This window comes from Xiphias gladius, chromosome 1, assembly GCF_016859285.1.
Source record: "Xiphias gladius isolate SHS-SW01 ecotype Sanya breed wild chromosome 1, ASM1685928v1, whole genome shotgun sequence".
NCBI classification, from domain to species: domain Eukaryota; kingdom Metazoa; phylum Chordata; class Actinopteri; order Istiophoriformes; family Xiphiidae; genus Xiphias; species Xiphias gladius.
Genome location: NC_053400.1, coordinates 22,093,502 through 22,111,688, shown reverse-complemented (window position 1 = coordinate 22,111,688; position 18,187 = coordinate 22,093,502). Strand labels below are relative to the sequence as shown.

Genomic DNA, 18,187 nt, shown 5'->3' with positions numbered 1-18,187 from the left:
CAGGCAACGTCCATCCATCGTACTGGTCTGGGGTCTTTTTGCAGCTGGTCTATGATAACATCTCAGTCTGTAATAATGGTATTAGATAAACTACAGCTGCTTAGGTGGGTCACAATCTCACGGGCATTGGAATTGCAGAAAGTCAAACTGAAGTTAAGTAACAAACGAGTGTAAAATGATCTCTTTTGGACTTCTCAGCTGTGTCTGCACTTCTTCCTGGAAAATCCCTAAGCCTACATTTAGATTCAAAAACCCAATTTATAGTTTATGTCAGGTCTGGGGAGTTTCAGGATAGCTTCAGGATAGCTGTGCCAATTTAGAGAATCCTTTTGATAAGTACAGGCATTCAAATCTGTATCGAAAAGTAAAACAACCATATTTCATTAAACTCAAATGTTTGTTGTGACTCCATTAGTCAAATGAACATTTGAGCAGGTCTAATCCATTAGTTTGGTCAATTGTACTCAATCTGTCAAAGATTCACTATAAAAAAACAACACCCTGCAGTTTACAAGTGAATGTAGGGACCTGCACTGGTGTGAATGGGAGGTGTTAAGCAGCCACAAAAAACGAGAGCTGGGTTCTGAAGGATTAAAGACATTTCTACACTAATGCAGAGAAAATTTTATTCCACCTTCTGCCACCAATCTCTATCAACAATCAGGCAGCATTTCTGGGAGCAAAATCGGTGCTGCAGTTACATATGTAACACAGACAATATATTAAAATTTAACCGTTTTTGTCACTGCTTCAGAATTAAAGCTCCCACAGGCCTAACGATGTAAGGACTTTACTGTGAAGCAGGAACGGGTTTTAGGCTTAGTCAACAAAGTTAATGACTGCTAACTGTGACAGAAAGCTTGATTCGTAACATTGCTGCCAAGAACCTGATCATGTCTGAAGATGTTGACAACCACACATGAGAATTTTCAAAAAGCTCACCTTTCTCTGTTCACACAATTAAGCAAGATTGGCAATATCAAATGTACTTTCATTTTCAGAGAGCCCCATTTTCGTTGGTTGGACACACTGGCCTTGTGTGGATGGAAGGCCAACATAGAGTGAAAAGATTTGTCATAAAATGTATCTGCATTAGCTTGGACATTGCCTAAGGCAAACAACTTACAACAAAAACCTCTGTGCAGCATGGCATGAAGATGACATACTGAACAGCCCAAACATAAGTATCAAACATTCTTCTCACTCAAGCGAAAGGCTTGTCAGCCCAGACACAAGTGGGGACATTCTTTCCTGTAAACAATGGCCACAACATGAATTCCTTGTCTGCTAACAGTGAACACTGGAGCACCAATAACCATGAGGATAGGGAGGAGAAGGAGTGGTAATTAGTGGTGGTTGTTGCAGCCTGAGCAGATCAAACTATTCTACAGGCCACGACTGCAACACTCAAGAATGGTGAGGAGGATATAATAGTATCTGGACAGTGTCCGTTGAAGAACACAGTTTTACCAAAGAATGAACTAACCTGTTGAAGAAGCATCGCATTTCAACATGGCTGTGGTACATTTGCACAGCACTTCCTAAATGCATGTACCCTGCTTGCGCCTCATCCCTTGAGACTGGTGTGTAAAATGAGAAGACTGTTTGACAGGTTAATGTATGCAACTGAAAAGAAAAAATACCCAAATACTCAGTTGAATCTCCACTTCCCAGGCTCTCTCACTATAATAATCTTAAGAAAATGATGCTAAATTTCCATATTCACTGACGGTTTGCTAAACAAATACAACCATAAAAACAATGCCAAATACAAAACATTTCATCTGCTAGTAGTTTGTGATGTGTGTAGAACTCTGAACATTCACTGTGTTTGAGCACATTGCCTGCATTGCAATTTTTCAGTGCCTATCTCTGGACACATCTACATGTTATACATTTTAAAAGGTGCTGTGACTAATGAGAATGACAGCATACTAGTATAAACATTCTTCGTCAGACTGTCTGTATACATGGTATAAACATCTGTAGTTTGTGATAGAGCATAGAGCCTGTAATGCCACAGACAACCTAAATTATATCAATGCAATTACACAGAACCTAAGATTCTACATCTAAAGCATATCTGTCAGCAGCCCATATCTTAAGTTTTTCGCTTTGCAATTTTCATTTGAAGTCTGACTAGTTATTTATTTGTGTAATGTTTGTGTGTATTTGATTACTTTTGTTGGTTTTAACTTATTTGTAAGGCACTGTGTAACGTTATTTCAAAAGTTTCTAAGTAAATCATAATTTTAACTTTAATTTGATACCGAGCTAACCAACCACTTTGTTCACTTTCTAGTCTGACAGATGCTGCTGTGTGCAGCTCTCCTTACTAACCAGAGGGTTCTTTGCAATCAAAATTTAAGATGCTGACTTTTACAACAAGCACACAACACTGTTTGAATGTTAACTCTTTTTTTAAGGGATCCCTAATTTGAACTTCCAGCTGTCATTGACAGATGCGAGAGATCGCAGTCTCAGCAAATAGAAATCGATATCTATATCCATGGTGACTGTGATTTAACTAATTAAAATGAAAAGTTCTCCTTCATTGGGTTGTTGTGTAATTTTTCAAACCTTCTGTATGTTATATACAGTATACACTATATGTAGGGTAATACAAATTTACCTTTGGGTCAGCAAGAGCATTGATAACATTTCCTAGGGCAAGGAGTGAGCGATTGATGTTAGCACCTTCCCGCAAACGTGCCCCTTTGGCGTTGGTGGCGCTGGCCCTCTCTGAGCCTGCCAGATCAATCAGGCTCATTTTGGCAACACAGGCGTTAGGATTGAGGCTGGCACTTTTGTCCTGCTGTCTCAAATATATCTGGAAAAAAAAGAACGCAAAACTGTCAATTTAAGACAGTTAAGAAGCAAACTGTAATGCATTGTTACATGTTTGCAGTGAAACAAGATATTTAAAGTACTTATTATCCTATAAATGGAATATATTAGTAATTGCATCCTTGAAATTTGGGAGTGGAAACAGTTGCAGTTAACCTTTTGCATTTATGTTTCTTCTCTTGTTAGTTATAGTCTTTTTATGTTGTTTTATTATTTTAAGTCATGACATCATACTACAGCCTAATTGTCCTTTGGGATATCAATAAGACTGAACTGAAATACCTGAAATACAGCATGGGACCGGGAAGAGGTGGCATTCATATCAGTGGGGTGTTGTGTCCTGTTTCGATTGCCACAATCCAAAGCCTCAAGAATGTGCTCTGCAGATTTGGGCTGTATATATATAGTCATTAAAAAAAAAAAAAAAAAAAGCCATAGATGGTGTGTGAGCCAGTAAAAGGAACCACTGCAGAGCATTTCAACATGAAAGCAACAGAACAGCGAGGGGGCTCAACATTAAATAGTCTGTATATATAACCTAGTTATATAGAACAAGAAATGGACAGTACTTTTAGAAAGAACTTTCTTTATTGGCAGATCTGACCATTTTCTCAGTTACTTGAGAAAACACCTAACATACTGTCTTACAGTCTACACTTAACCTGTATAATCGATGACACCACAAAGCTTAAGTTTCTCATTCACACTATTTTTTGGTAATGTCTTAACATAGGAAGTGCATTTTTAAATACCAGTGCTTACAGGGGAGCCCATTTCTTGTCATGTATTCTTGTACAACCTCTACAGACTTGGAAAATATGATTTTCTAAGTAAAAACATTACATTATGTATGCAAAAAAACTGAGGGAAATGTAAATCAGACTGACCGTAATAAACGCACTTTGCAGTGACACCAGTATTTAACTTTAATAAGCTCTATGATGCTAGTGGGAGTGTATATGATACATGTTGCTCCTAACCTGATGCAGTGTGAGGCCCTGAACAACCACTCCTTTAGTGCTGTCCTCTCTCACTGCAAGAGGGCCTGTATTTGCCAACAAGTCTCTGATCTGTTCATTGTAAACCTGTAAACAAATGAAAAAATAACAGCAAACAGCAGCAAATCCATTTAAACCATCTCAAGAGATCAGTCAAGACAAAAATGTATGGTCAGGGCAAGGCTTGGTATAGGATAAGAGTTACCACTGAAATCTTTTAAAGCCATTAACGCACTGTGTAACTGCTGCAGTGCCATTAGACAAATGTAGCGTGGTTCACAATCCAAAGAATATTACAACTGAAACCCTTCAGTCAAAGTATTAGAATCACTTTAACACAAAAATGAACAGGTTATGCACTAATACAGATAACAAAAAGAACAAAACAAACAGCAGAACAATATAGACTCAAATATTCACCTCAAGATATGAGAATGCAACAGCAAACTCTTTCTCCTCCTTGGCATCATCCATGCGTTTGAACAGCTCTTTCATGGTACGGTACATGACCCCAGGGTCATTTTGTGAGCCTAGCATGGTATGTGTCTTGCCTGCTCCGGTAGCACCGTAGGCAAACACTACAATTGAAAAATGATTGAATTAAAGACAACTGAGTGACATTACTATAAAATAAAACGTATATATAATAGCAATGCTTATTGCACACCACTGGACCAAATAAAATTCCAAAATATTTGGTTATGTAATACCATTCAACACACTGCATCCAGTATACGCTCAGTTGCCAGTTTAGTATATACACCTAGCTAAAACTAGAAAAGTCTAATAGTCTAACAGTCGTGCAATAAATCCTACCTTCATGAAGGTCCATTTATATCAGTGGTGGTAGGTTAAATTGCAGCAAGATAACTAGAGGAGCTATGGAGCTTCTTAACCTAGCTCTCTACACTGTCTTATTATAACTGGCTGCTGCTGTGGCTGATTCTGACAGACTATGACTCTTATTATGACTTTAGCCATGGGATGATATCGCTTTGGCTGTTGCTGTTTGTGATTGTGGCTGTTGACATGGTTGTGCTTTGGAATGATTATGGCTGCGACACAGTTTTTAAGGGCTGTAAAAATTACTACATGCAGGCATTGTTTGTGATTAATGAACTGACATGGTTGTGCTGGCTGAGAGTTGTAATGAAGCTACTGTTTTCTTTAACTCCTGTGGTGTATTGGTAACACATCTGTAATATGTGATAGAAGCACCGGGGGTTCAAATCCTGTGTGGCTTAACAATGCTTTCTTTGCTGACGTTAATAGGAATAGTAGTCACAGTACAGTTACTGTAGCAATATCTGTCCACATCAAAACAATCACAAATGCAGCTGTAGTCCAAACAATAATATATCACATCCACAGCTTCAACCTTCAGAGTCAGGCAGAGTACCTGGAGTTTTTGTGCAGCTAGTGGCTGTATACAGTCAGAGCTTGGCCTTCCAAAAGGAGTAAGGAGCAAAACATAGATAATGTAAAGTGTCATTCAGTTGCTAGATGTGTTTAAAATGGTGTACTCATTTTAAGGTAAGCCTACATTACATTACGGGTATATATTGCAGCTGTACTATCAAACCTGCAATATCAGATATTTTTGTGCAGTTGTGGGCAGCGGAAACAAGTTGTAAACACAACATTGACCTATCATCACCTTTGTTGATATCACCTATCATCACTGTGGTAGATATGGTGAAAAGTTTGCTAACATGTTTGGCAGCCTGGTGCAGCTTTAATACAGAGATTATATTTATTTATTTGGTACCTGTGCAGTTAAATCCATTCATCACACCGTCCAACACTCCTTTGGTGGTGTTCTCAAAGATGTCAACTTGAGTAGAGTTCTCGCTGAAGACATGGTCAAAAACAAACTTAAGGTCTTTGTTAGCCCTCTTGTTGATGTTTCTGTTTCGTACTCTTTGTGACCCAAAACATGATATGTCCTCTTCTTTGGGGTCAAAAATGAGCATGTGGTTATCAACAACCTGGACCACATTTCGACAGTTTTCACGCTTCTCATTGTCGTCGGCTGGCCTCACCCGAATAACCACCTTTACATGGCTGCACACTGCACTTGCCATTGTGGTCACTCTGCATCAATTGAAGTGTTGCTACAAAACAAAAACAAAGGGTTAACTACATTTCCCACATTATAAATTGAAAACACTAATGTAATGTTGAATATCATTGTAATTATATCACACAAACCAAGAGAGAAACTGGGAAAATGGACAGGAGACAGAAGGTGTATTAACTCAACTTTGTGTCAAGATGAGGTATTAAGGATAGAGGGTGTCATATGTGCAGACTGTGACACCCTCTGAGGCAAATTTGTGATTTTGGGCTATATAAATGAAACTGCCAAGTTTCTTCTGCCTCCCTGATAGTTTTATCTCATCTTATCCTCGATGGCATTGCAGATACAATAACAATTGATATGCTTGCTAATCAGAGAGAAGTCAAATCAAAATTACATTGTTAAACAATCACATAACCAGGCAGGCAGAATTTGCTCTTGGTACAGATTATGTAGAGCATGGTTTCAACATTTCTCTGTCATGGTCAGTACAGGCCAGTATTACATTACTATATGCACACTGTCGTCCCTACCTTGGCATAGGTAACAGCTATGACACCCATGCTTTATTTTTACTCATTAGAAGGAAACTAATGCACTAACGTTATAGAAGCAGGGGGGCAGTTTCTCTCCTATTAAAATTCAAGAAGTATACCTGCCGTAAGGTTACAACAAGGAGGCTTAATAACGGCAAGACACATCTTAATGTAATGACTAAGTAACTCTTAAGTCACAAAAGGTCATGACAGAAGTTAGATAAGAGACATTGTTTCACTGTTAGTTAAGTGCCATTTAACATATTAGCATATGGTGGTAATTTGAATTCAAGCACACCTTGCATTATGACGCTTTTAAAAGGCAAACGATTGAATATGAAGCTAATCCTGCCGTTGGGTCAGTCATTACAAATTCATGTTGTGCAGCTCAACAATGTTGAAGCTCAGACAAGTTTATCATAAATTCCAGCCGAATTCCCTAACTTTTCAAAAAAAACAACTATACCAGGCTGTTTTTGGTGAAATTTGAGTAATACAACGGAAAAAAATAATTAGCATATAAATTAAAACTGTGTCTCGGGTTTGAATATATCAGTCTAAACATCAAAGCGCTCCACTGAAGACCTAGACAAGCTGATATAGAATATAAAATTGTGAAATGGTGTAAAATAAGATCATTTTTACAACCTAAAATCTACTTAAGGGAATTGTGAATGGGTTCATTTGGCAGGGTTGGCTAACGCCTAGCTAGCTCGCACACAACTTCCAACGGTAAGTTAGCGTTACTCTCTTCATTTCGGGTACACGGTGATGGGATTATTATGTCTTACCTTTTTAACAGTAACCGTTATCTTAGGTTTCATTACCACAGTAACGTTTTCTGGTGACAAACAAATAGTTCGTATTAGAAAAAATAAATCCGCTAGCAAAGCCCATAGCTAACATGGCAAGCGCCAATAATTTCAAAAAAAAAGCCCTCTTCCTCCGTCGTAGCAGATTGGATGTGAGCCGCTGGTCATGGGGCGGACCAGAGTGACGTACCTGCCATGCTGCTGTCGAAGGTGGAGCTACACCCCGGTACACCACGGTAAGCTACAGTTAAATTCCCTGAGGTGTAGCAGCAGTTGTCCGGCAAAGTTCACCTGGTTGAAACATTTTTTTCATTTTTTATTTTTTAAATGTAACTGAATGTACTGGTGCGTCCCTATTCGTGTATTCATTTACAATTTGTATAGCTAACTGCGTGGGGGTCATCCAACATGTCAGGTGTAAAATACTCAGCCGCTGCTCATCTAAATACCGTTACTGGTAGTACACGCTTTTGTAGTAAAGGGCAACAGTCTTATCGTTAAAAGCCAAGCTAAGAAAAACACCTCTTTAAAACCTTTGTTAAGACTAGTGTTTGCATGTGTAACTCCCAGCCTGTAATCCCACAGCCACTCATGGACACTTGCTCCATGCTAGCTCTGGTATTCTTAGTAAGGTAGGCAAGCTAAACTTCTTCACACCAAAACAGTGCTTTTGTTTGTTACTTCAAAATAGCAGCATACCATTAAATGATGACAGGCGTTTGGTTAAATGAAATCATCGTTTAACAGCTACCAACAACCTAGTGCTGTGAAGTCAGGCTACTGTGACCTCCTACTCACTCCTAGCTTCATGGCTAGCAGCTAAGTAGCCATGTCAGTAACGAGACGGGGGCGTAGCAAGTATCACGGGCCCTTGAAAAAAATACCTCCTCCTTTAAATAATAATGTCCCTATTATCCTTAGGATGATTACCCACCTTTCACCCAAGTTATTGCAATGCGACGGACGCAAGAGAGGTGACGGGGTGTATAATAATCATCAAAGTCATGAGACAAAATCACTTTTATGTTATGGTGATCTGTTCTTTTGACAATTGAAGGCAACACATATACAAATAACCACGAAATTATTTATAAGTGATAATAAATGTACCGTATGCTCTAAACATTCCCTCGTTTATTTGCTCTTCTGGTAAAGGATAGCTCACCCTACCTTCAATATATAATATTTTGATTGACGTGTACTAATGTATAAGAGGGAGATTTTGATTCCTGTAATGCAGGTATGGCTCACAATCTGACAGCAATCATGCACCGGTCACTCAGTATTTGTACTGCCACCTCTTCAAATACAGTGTAATTCTTTGCTGCCATTGAACATTTGCATTGCGTTCACCAATGCCACGTGCAAAGTTATTGAATGCCTTCAGCTCCTGAACATGTTTCTATTTTATTAGAATCATACATCACTAACTGAGCTCTAATTTTCAATACATCTTGTTGCCAGGAAACACCTGAATACCTTTTTAACCATGTAGCTCACTTTGGTGCCTGGTGCTGGCAGTAATATCAATTTAAAATGCCAAAATGTTTAACTAATCAGCCAAGGACGTACTTAATCTTATTGTAGGTGTGACGGTGATGCAGTATATGAACCACAGATAGATGCTATTTGAAGGGTTCGACGGTTCAGAGTATTTTCAAATGACTTGAAATGTTAAAGCTTTGATGTTGTCTTTTTTTGGTTGGGCATCCCGAGTTGGAAACCAGTTGCTTAAGTCACTTAAAAATTATCTGCACCATAGCTGTTACATAGCATTCCTGTATGAAATAATTTGGTATATATACTTGGCAACAATTCCAGACAATAGCATATTAACTACAAAAATTTATAGTCAGTTAATTTAAAATCAGTGATCACCTTTCACATCAGTAATCACACAAGTCCATATCTCCGTCACCATCTTACTTCAACTTTCAAATACTAACCCATATTCAACAGTATTACAAACCTTGCTCCTCCTAATTGGCTTAAACACTTAATAGCTTTTCTCTTATTTTCTGCATAGACCATTATAAGGATGATGATTTTCCACATGTCTGTGCGCTCCAATCCCGTATTACGGAAAACCAATCTGGCTGTGTGGAGAGCATGGAGGTCATGGAAGTTAAGCCTGCGTTCTTCTACTCTTGGTGCATCCTCTGGTCCTGGTCCCTGGAACGGATCTGAAGAGCTGTCCTCTGTTTCAACTGAAAATCCTCCTCACACGCCTGTCATGCTCAAAGAGGTGCTTCATTACTTAGACATCCAACCTGGTCAGGTACGTTTGCATCTTTGCTATTTGTGCGAGCTTTTTGATGTCCTTAAGATAGTCAATGTCCATTTAAATGTTCTTTTAAATATGTCAAAGATTCATTCAGACCAAATGAGTGCCATATGAAGGTATTCAAACAAAAGCAATTGTGTAATTGGCCTCCTTTTTATTATCATTATTGATAATAGAATGTATTCAACCCCTGATGTATTATCCCTCTAATATGTGTCAGAACTTTTGAAACACCCATCAGTGTCATACATTTCAATACAACTTCACCACTAACTACGACCGCAAAAAGTACAGGGTTGAATCAACAGTTTCCTGACAGTATGAAAACCAATTCATATTATGAGCTTTGCAAAGATAAGATTTATTGCAGAGCTGTTATATTAGTTTTGTGACAAATACACTGATTGGGAAAAAAATTAAATAACACCACTTTTAAGAACTAGTTCTCCAAATTTGTGCAATTTAACACCTCAATAGCATCTCATTGCATTCTGAAGATAACTTTTAGAAATGACCTCTTTACTGATACTTACTCTCTTTGGTGAGATGTTTGTTGCTAAGGTAAAAATTCTGTTCACACACTATATAACGACTTGTTATAAAGGCACACATGACATGGACAGGGTGCCAGTATCTTGGCTTTCACTTAATGTATGTACTACCCGGACAGATGGGCATGAGTCAAAAGCCTTCTGGTGTGGCAGGCAGCATAGGAGGGGCAGTGATGCCCCCCTATATAATGCATGGTCAAGGCAGGTGGGGGCCATGGGTCAACAACTTAGTCAGGAATTCCGCCACTGTAAGGCTGTTGGCAGGACACAGGGTGCTGCATCGCTCCTGCCTGAACTTTAGCACCTCGAAACTCCTCCGCTGCCCGCCCATTTGCCAACTGTCCCAAGACAGCTTGCCAATCAGATGCTATTAAAAACAGTTTGATAGATTTTGTTTTTTTTGTACAGTACATGCTGTAGACCTCACTTAGTGTGACATTCTGTGGAAATGTTATATTGTTACATTCACAAGTCGTGTTTTAAATGTTGCTTCACTGCAGATGTCTGTTAATTTATTTATGAGATGACACATATGTAATTTTGCAGTTTCACTGGTTTTGCTATAACCACAGCAACATAACAAACTTACTAGGATGCTCGCACATTTTCATGTTACACATTCATATAGCTAATTTATAACTTTGTAGGGGCAGCCACATGCTATGTCAGTCTCAGTCAGATAATCAGAAATTTGAATTCTGACGTAACTCTGTGACAGAGCTGCCATTTAAACAGTCAAATTTGTGGTGGTTAAGTGATGGTGTAACTAACAGATAGATTGCTGTTAGGAGAAAAACCTACCCTTAATATCAGACAAAAATCCACTGACAGCACTGAGGGCAGTGAGAATAATAATATGAATGACTATTGTAAAATAATCACCAATATGTAATTGCTCTTGTCAGCTGAAGCAGAGTATGTATGAATGGAGTACTTAAGCGATGATGGGTGTCGGAGCAAATACTGCAGTTAAACCAAAGTGTGTAAATGGAGCCTTTCAGTGCTTTGTTGCCTCCCACACAGGACATCTTGCTGTAAATGAGTATGCAGGTAGGTAATTTGCACTGGTAGCTTACACTATATTTTCACAGTTTTACAAATGGCCATAATGCTTGTGGGATCTGGCTTGATAGTTTGTCATATTTCTTTAGTGAAAGCATACATTCACTTAACAAAGAAGTATGCAGCTCACCATTAACTGAGTTAAAGGTCTCATGCAATGGTTTTCTCCTCAGGATGAATTCTAATGGCTTTGGTGATTTTTTTTTTTTTTTTTTTGCTTATTCTGTCACATATTTCAAGATACGATTGGCATAAAAATTAGTGCAGTCATATATGGTTCCCAGACAATTTATCCTAATGATTTGGACTTTAACTTTAGCGCCTCCATGAGGTAACATTTGCAGTTTTGAGTGAATGTCTCCACATTTATTGGATAGATAGCCATTACATTTGGTACAGACACTCATGGCCTGTACCAATACTGCAGCATGTTAACATGCTGACATTAGCATTTAAGCACTGCTGTGCCTAAGCCTCACAGAGCCGCGAGACTGGCTCTAGATACTTAGTCTTTATAAAAGTAGTTAGGGCAAGTACTGCAAAATGGATACTAACTTTTAATATTGAAGATCTCTCCACTTCCACTGCAAGTGAAAAAGGAAAAATAGGATGAAAATGTTTTTATCCAAGGCATGTTTGCATTGCATTTTTGAGTCTTTGTTCATGTCCTACATGTGTTTGTTCAAGTCCTCCATTGTGGAAAGAAAAAGGCACAATCTTTGATGCACTGGGAAATGTATGTTTTCACACACCGAGCATACAGAAAGAGAGAGTGAGACGGCACACCCAGGGACACAAACGTTACAAAATGGAAAAAGCTTTTTTTCGTTTTGATGTGTGTAATCAAGAACTTTTACTTTTTTTTTTGGTTCTGAAAGTGTTTGGGATGGTACAGGGTTTCTCAAAAGGAAACTCATTGTTTCTGCAGCAGGTGAAACAGTGTCAGAGGATTAAGAAGCAAGTGATTGTAAAAGTTTTACTGCTGTTTATTAGCCTGGTTCCAGACCCCCTAATTGCTGACTGCAGCTCTGAATTGTTCAACGATTCATATGAAACTACAGTCTGTCTGAACAGTCATTTAATTGTCGTGTGAATACAATATAAATTGGATTTTGACCATCTCTATTGTGAGATGGTTGGAGGGATTGGTCTGCTCTTCTTTCTGTTTTCTAAAGCAGGATATCTATTCAACTACTGGCCAGATATCCGAGAAATTTGTTATTTATTTTCATGGTCCCCACAGGATTTATTTATATGTACCACAGGTCAGTTATATATATATATAGAACAATGGTGGTCTTTCTCTTATCCTTCTTTATGGTGCCTACATTTAGAGTATGTTAACATTCTAGTGGTGTCAAGACAATATGTTGAAAACACTGTGTTGAATGGTGTTGATACTAATACCAAGTCTTGACTTTGGATACTCAGTGTGGTGCTGATGCCCATCGGAACTGGCAGAACCTGCAACTCCTTTAAACTGCAGGAAATTACTGAAATCCGTTTTAATGTTAAAAAAAATACAGCTAAGATGAGATTTTAAAACTTTGCTACTATCAGAAGCATAAATCATAAATTCACCTTTTTTTGCGTTTAGATTTTTTTTTGCTACAATGCTTTCATGAAACCTCTTCTTTAACTCATTAATACTCATAGTTAAGTAAAACAGTTGTGATGAAGAGAACGATGCATGAGGAGTCCTCCACTGGCGCAGGGTAGGGGACCTCCTCTAGAATAGATTAATGAGCCATCATCTGAGAGTCCAGGGGAGAAACCCTGTGCTGCTGTAGAAGGAGAAACGAGCTGTCTACTCTTACATTTCAGTCTCAACACACTCCCCCTTGTGGAATTAATGAGGCCATAAGTGTTAAACCTACTTTTTTTGGATCAATATCAGAGTCTGTCAACAGTCAACTAATTTTTGAGCAGGTTTACGCAGATAACAAATATTGGTTGGACAGTTACATATTATCTTTGTCATTTGCTGATGCAAAATGAAATGTATTATTCCAAACAATAATTAAAAATAGACTTGAAGATTTGTTAGTATTAGTGTTGAATGAATGACATAGTTTTATAAGTCAATTTAACAGTTATTTTTTGGCATACATATAATTTAATTTTAGGTTCTGAAATGTGAGCATCACCCATGGCATCGAGTCAGTCTTAGAAATTTCCACATACACATTTCATCCTGCTGACAGTCAGTATTGGTTTCTGTCTATTCGGTCTGGGACATCCGTTTCAGTGTGCAAATACGTATATAACATGACTTCTTACATGCTGATACACTTAACTCTTTACTAAATAATCCAAAGGCAACAACAGTAGAACAGTAAAGAACTCAGAAAATTTTAAATTGTTTTTAGGAATACCAAAGCACTTTAATTTTAAGTCTGGGGTCATCATGAAAGTAACAGAAGCATTAATGCCATCTTATGTAGAAAGCAGGTGTTCGCCAACATGGAGCTTGCACACCATAAATAGCACGAACCAGGGTAGACTCATGATCACAATGGAAATCTAGCACAAAAATACAGCAAATCAGGCAAACCACAAATCACCGGTGTCGTAGCTTGTTAAGTCCCTGAACCACAGCAGACTTAGTTGAGTGCTGCATTTTTCACTCTGCTGTTATTTGGGTTATTTGGCTGGCTGTAAATCGGACACATGAAGAGGCACTCTGTTCTATGGATAGATGACCACAAAACACTCCACCAGCTGCTACTTCTCAATGTTTATTTTTTTTCCTTTTTCCATTTTTAGATGCAAGATAGAACACAGAGCAGGACAGGTTGTGTGCAGTAGTCTAACATGATGTACTTAAGCAGTTCCCATCTATTTTATCTCTAATTTTTACATTAAATGTAGTTTTGTACAATGCAGAGCACAGGTGGTTTTGTGGAATGTATGGCTTACGGGGGTTGTCAGGGAGCAAAAATGCATCAATGTCAGTGAGTGCTAATGTGAGTGCAGGATCATTTTTTGCCTGGTACTGAATGCACCAGTTTGTGAAGCAGGGCAATATATATGACATTGCCTTGTTAAATTACTTTAAATTTTTACAGCTTAATTTTGGGCCAGCTGAGGTGAGAAATGAGTCTTTAAGTCTACAGTACAGGGAATGTTATGTACTTTTCTGCAAGAGTATTTAGAAACTTAATATGCAATCTATGAAACTTCTATTGTAAAACAGGCAGCCGTTTGGAAATTTAAATGTGTGACATATACTCTCTTTCAGGTCTTTTGGTCTTTGTTTTCTGGCATTGGCTGCAGCATTTGAAATGTACACTATTTCAGATAAAAGTTTCTTTTTTGTGACTTTATCTGTGTTTCCTTACTTATATTCCCAGCATCAGCCAGGTGAAGCGCTGTTGTGAATACAAGGAAAGGGGTAATATGATCTTGTCTCTTCAAATTAGTTAAAAGCCTTGTAGTTGCTGTTTTGGACATGCAGCTGAAGTCAAGAAATGGCTTTAGGAGTAAATATGAAGTACAGGGAGTCACAGTAGATTTTATTTTTGCATCTTATTGTAAAGAACTTTGTGTTAAGATAGGTCATTTATAAATGAAGTATTATTTATTTTGGTTTTAGTTTCGTAGCTGATGTAAGTTAACATAGGCATTTTTCTAATATCCCAGGAATTTACTGTAATCTTCTAATTGCTGTTTTCACTTGTATTTGTAGGTAGTAAAATGTGATTTTAATTGTAGAAAGTTGCATATGCTTTAAAATGACATTTCATTTACATTAATCAAATAATACTTAATACACAATGCACAGAATAAACACTATCTGTTTTATTTGGAACAAGCAACTTACTGTTTTCTCTGTTCTAAGTTTGCCACCACAACTTCTTCTGGGTCCTGCCAATGTTTTTTTCTTTTTTTTCTTTACACTCCTTTTTTGGGAGCACTGAGTAGTGAAAGAGGAGGCTGGTAAATAATTGATCCTTGTAATTAAACACTCCAGCCAGGGATGCTGGGGCTGATTGACGGCCAGATATTAGGCCCTTGTCTCGTAAGGTTGCAAGTTTAGTCTGAGGTTATCAGTGGCCAGAAGCGTCTTTCTCCCTCCCTGCCTCATTACTTTCATGAGTAGAACATTTCATAGTGGAGCGGTGGGTGGGGGTGTGGTGTGAAGACAGTCTGGGACTTCATTAGCCAAATGGGGTGCCTCAGTCTACAGAGCGCCAAATCGCTCAGCCTTGCTGAACAGACAACCCTTTTGTGGTTGCTTTCATCTTACACATTCTTCAGCTTCAGGTTCACTTGAACAACAACTTAAACAAATGAAGCAAGCTTTCTTGCACCTACCTGAGCACATGGTGTCTATCATAGCTTAGCTCAAACTAAACCTTGCTCCCACCCTCCAAACTAAATTCGCTCAACGTTCAGTTCTGCTACATTACTTACAAAGCTGTATCTTACACTGTACAGTACTGTATATTGTCCAATACAGCTTAAATGCTCCTCTAAAAGTAAATAATTTCCCAAATGTTGCACTTTATTAATATTTGATTGAATTTGTCATGACAACATTGAGTGTGTGTGTGTGTGTGTGTGAGAGAGAGAGAGAGAGAGAGAGAGAGAAACTTCTCTTTACAACTGATGTATCCAAATAACATCAAATAACAGTGCATGGCACAGGGGTAAACTGGAGAAGAAAGTGCTGGTACAACATCAATTACTGAGAGTTATATTTGCATATAGATTTAATAGAAATTATTGAAATTGTATAACTCTATGCTCACATGCATTCAATATTGCTAAACTTAGTAAAAAATAAACTGGAACCCATCCTCGATGCCGAATTGATACTATTACAGCAGGTTTTATTGCAATATTTACATTTGTTCCTGGTGTGTGAGTGTGGGTAAACTAATCAGGTACAGCTGGAATGAGATGACTCATTCCTGCAACACATCTTCAATTGAAGATGTTGTTTGCGTGAGGTCCAACTGCATTATCTCAGTGTTTTAAATTTTAAATATGTTCAGGATAATTATATAACAAAATATTTATCATTTAGTCCAATTACTATTTATCACTGTTATGGTTTAGGTGTCATTTAGACTTATTGAGCATGATTTTAATTTTTATGTTTCTGATCGACTCTGGCTATATCAACTGATTCCACTTCTTGTCTTAGTATTAGACTATGAAAATTAGCTGAAAGCAAAAAAAAACCCCTTATTTTCAGCAGATTTACACTTGCAGAAAGGGTGATTTATCAGAAATGCTCTGATATTTTGGTGTGGTATTTTTTTTTTGGTAAAATAGCAAAATAAAATATTATATTGCCATGCACACGTTTTTAACTGAGTTTGATAAATTACCATTAACTGGGGCATTCTCAGTATAAATCAGTGATTCGGCATTTTTATACCTTGCTGCAGTAAATGGTTTGTCATGTTAGACATGCTTCCTCTCTTGCATGAAATTGTGTTTTAACAGTGATCTCATTTTTCAATATCATTATTTTCTACTGTTAAGCTTAGCCACACTAGTGAGTGCTACTAACAGACGGTCATATTGTAAACACTAAGATGTCTGGTGATGTGATGATTTAGATGAAAGTGTCCTGAACTGCAAATGCCAGCTAGCACACACTCGCTTTCTGTGTAGTGTCATCAAAGGTACACCCCAGCGCTGCTTATACACAGGTAACAAATGGGGTAATTCTGCTTTTTACCTGATTGTGGAGACAGAGTAGGAAGTGATTGTCGTTGACTTTCCAGTTGTAAAATCCCTCCAGATAGAATTATAAACCTAGGTCTTGTGGCCAATTTAAACTGAAGGTAATTTAAAACAGGTGCAATGTATACTCTCTTACTGATCTTCCTCGGCATGTGTTCCTGCGTCTAAATGATCTTTATTAAACTGCTGTTGCAGCTTCTCTGATAAAAGTCAGTTGCACTGACCTTATCTGTATAACCAACATTATCAATATTCCCAGCAGCATCCAGATGAAGTTCTGTTGTTCTCAGCTGGGATGCTCCTACTCCTTGCCTACTCTGTTTCCTGACTAATTTGGCAAGGAAGAGCATGTCAGCTGTACACTACAGTGACCCTGCTCAGGTGTGTTGAGTTCGTGTAAACTGTATTGCAGATGCCTTGCTTAAAAATAAACTCCTAAATACCTTGGTTCTTCTTGAACACAACAATGGGCACAGTCTTCTCCCATCGCAAGCATTTTAGGGAACGTCTTTCTGACGACCATTGCATCCCATGAGGATTGCCTTATACACTTGTCAGTATACCACCCTTAAACTTAATGCTTCAGAGGCCAGATGTTTTATATCTCACAACACCTTCACCTCTTGCTGATGAGTACTTCAAGGAAATACAGTATATGCACAGTGACAGCAGTACTAGATGTAGTAAATTTCACCCAGTGTTTCCCACACATAGACATTACTTGGGCAGGCAGCCCAGGTGCATTAACGGCGGCCAAAGTATATTTGGCGATCCATTTTAGCATTTTTATTTTTGTTTTTTTTATCCGTCCGAAAGAACAGCGCCATCTGCGATTAGTGGACAATCTCCCCTCACTCTACTCCTCCCATACCTTTTTATTCTGGTATCACAAGAAGGGTCTACTGACAATTGCATATGCTTTGCAGAGAAACAGAGAGGTAGAGAGACTTTCTATGTTATAATGATAGAAGATGTAGATAGGGTGGACACTTTACAAGCACCGACCAGGTAAATTGATGCACTCTGTGGCCTTCACAGTATCTCCACCTCTTTTTAACAGGTACTTTAATTACAAAAAATTGGTGGACTGATGCTAGTGCCAGTCATGGAAAGGACCAGGGCAACTTTATTAAAAATGAGCACATAACACTATGAAGCTTCCCTTCTAGCCTGCCCCCTCCCCCAAGACATCTCTACTGCCCCCACCCCATTCCCTAGTTCCTTTCATTTCATGTTGTATTGTCAACCCAGTCTTCAAACTACTGGAAGCATCTTCTTAAATGCCTCTAGTTGTCCTTTCCCTATTACCATGCCTTC

The 18,187-nt window shown here is 38.3% G+C and overlaps 2 protein-coding genes across 6 annotated transcripts in view; one reads left to right on the top strand and one right to left on the bottom strand.

The window, feature by feature from the left end:
• kif18a (kinesin family member 18A) overlaps positions 1-8,098 on the bottom strand; it is a 32,583-nt gene extending 24,485 nt beyond the window's left edge. The window contains exons 1-6 of one of the 2 annotated variants that reach the window (XM_040129021.1): positions 7,973-8,098; positions 5,614-5,959; positions 4,266-4,423; positions 3,828-3,932; positions 3,130-3,240; positions 2,633-2,830 (exon numbers count right to left, since the gene is read on the bottom strand). In XM_040129021.1, coding sequence (XP_039984955.1) covers positions 2,633-2,830; positions 3,130-3,240; positions 3,828-3,932; positions 4,266-4,423; positions 5,614-5,929 — 888 coding nt within the window. In that variant the 5' untranslated portion in view covers positions 5,930-5,959; positions 7,973-8,098. Of the gene's footprint in view, positions 1-2,632; positions 2,831-3,129; positions 3,241-3,827; positions 3,933-4,265; positions 4,424-5,613; positions 5,960-7,252; positions 7,457-7,972 lie in introns of those variants that run through there. The other variant, XM_040129013.1, reaches the window with a different exon arrangement.
• Positions 7,408-18,187, top strand: part of mettl15 (methyltransferase like 15) — a 53,696-nt gene continuing 42,916 nt past the window's right edge. Inside the window, exons 1-2 of one of the 4 annotated variants that reach the window (XM_040129034.1) lie at positions 7,408-7,509; positions 9,300-9,551. In XM_040129034.1, the coding sequence (XP_039984968.1) occupies positions 9,312-9,551 (240 nt within the window). In that variant the 5' untranslated portion in view covers positions 7,408-7,509; positions 9,300-9,311. Of the gene's footprint in view, positions 7,619-7,720; positions 7,906-9,299; positions 9,552-18,187 lie in introns of those variants that run through there. The other 3 variants (XM_040129043.1, XM_040129060.1, XM_040129051.1) reach the window with 3 other exon arrangements.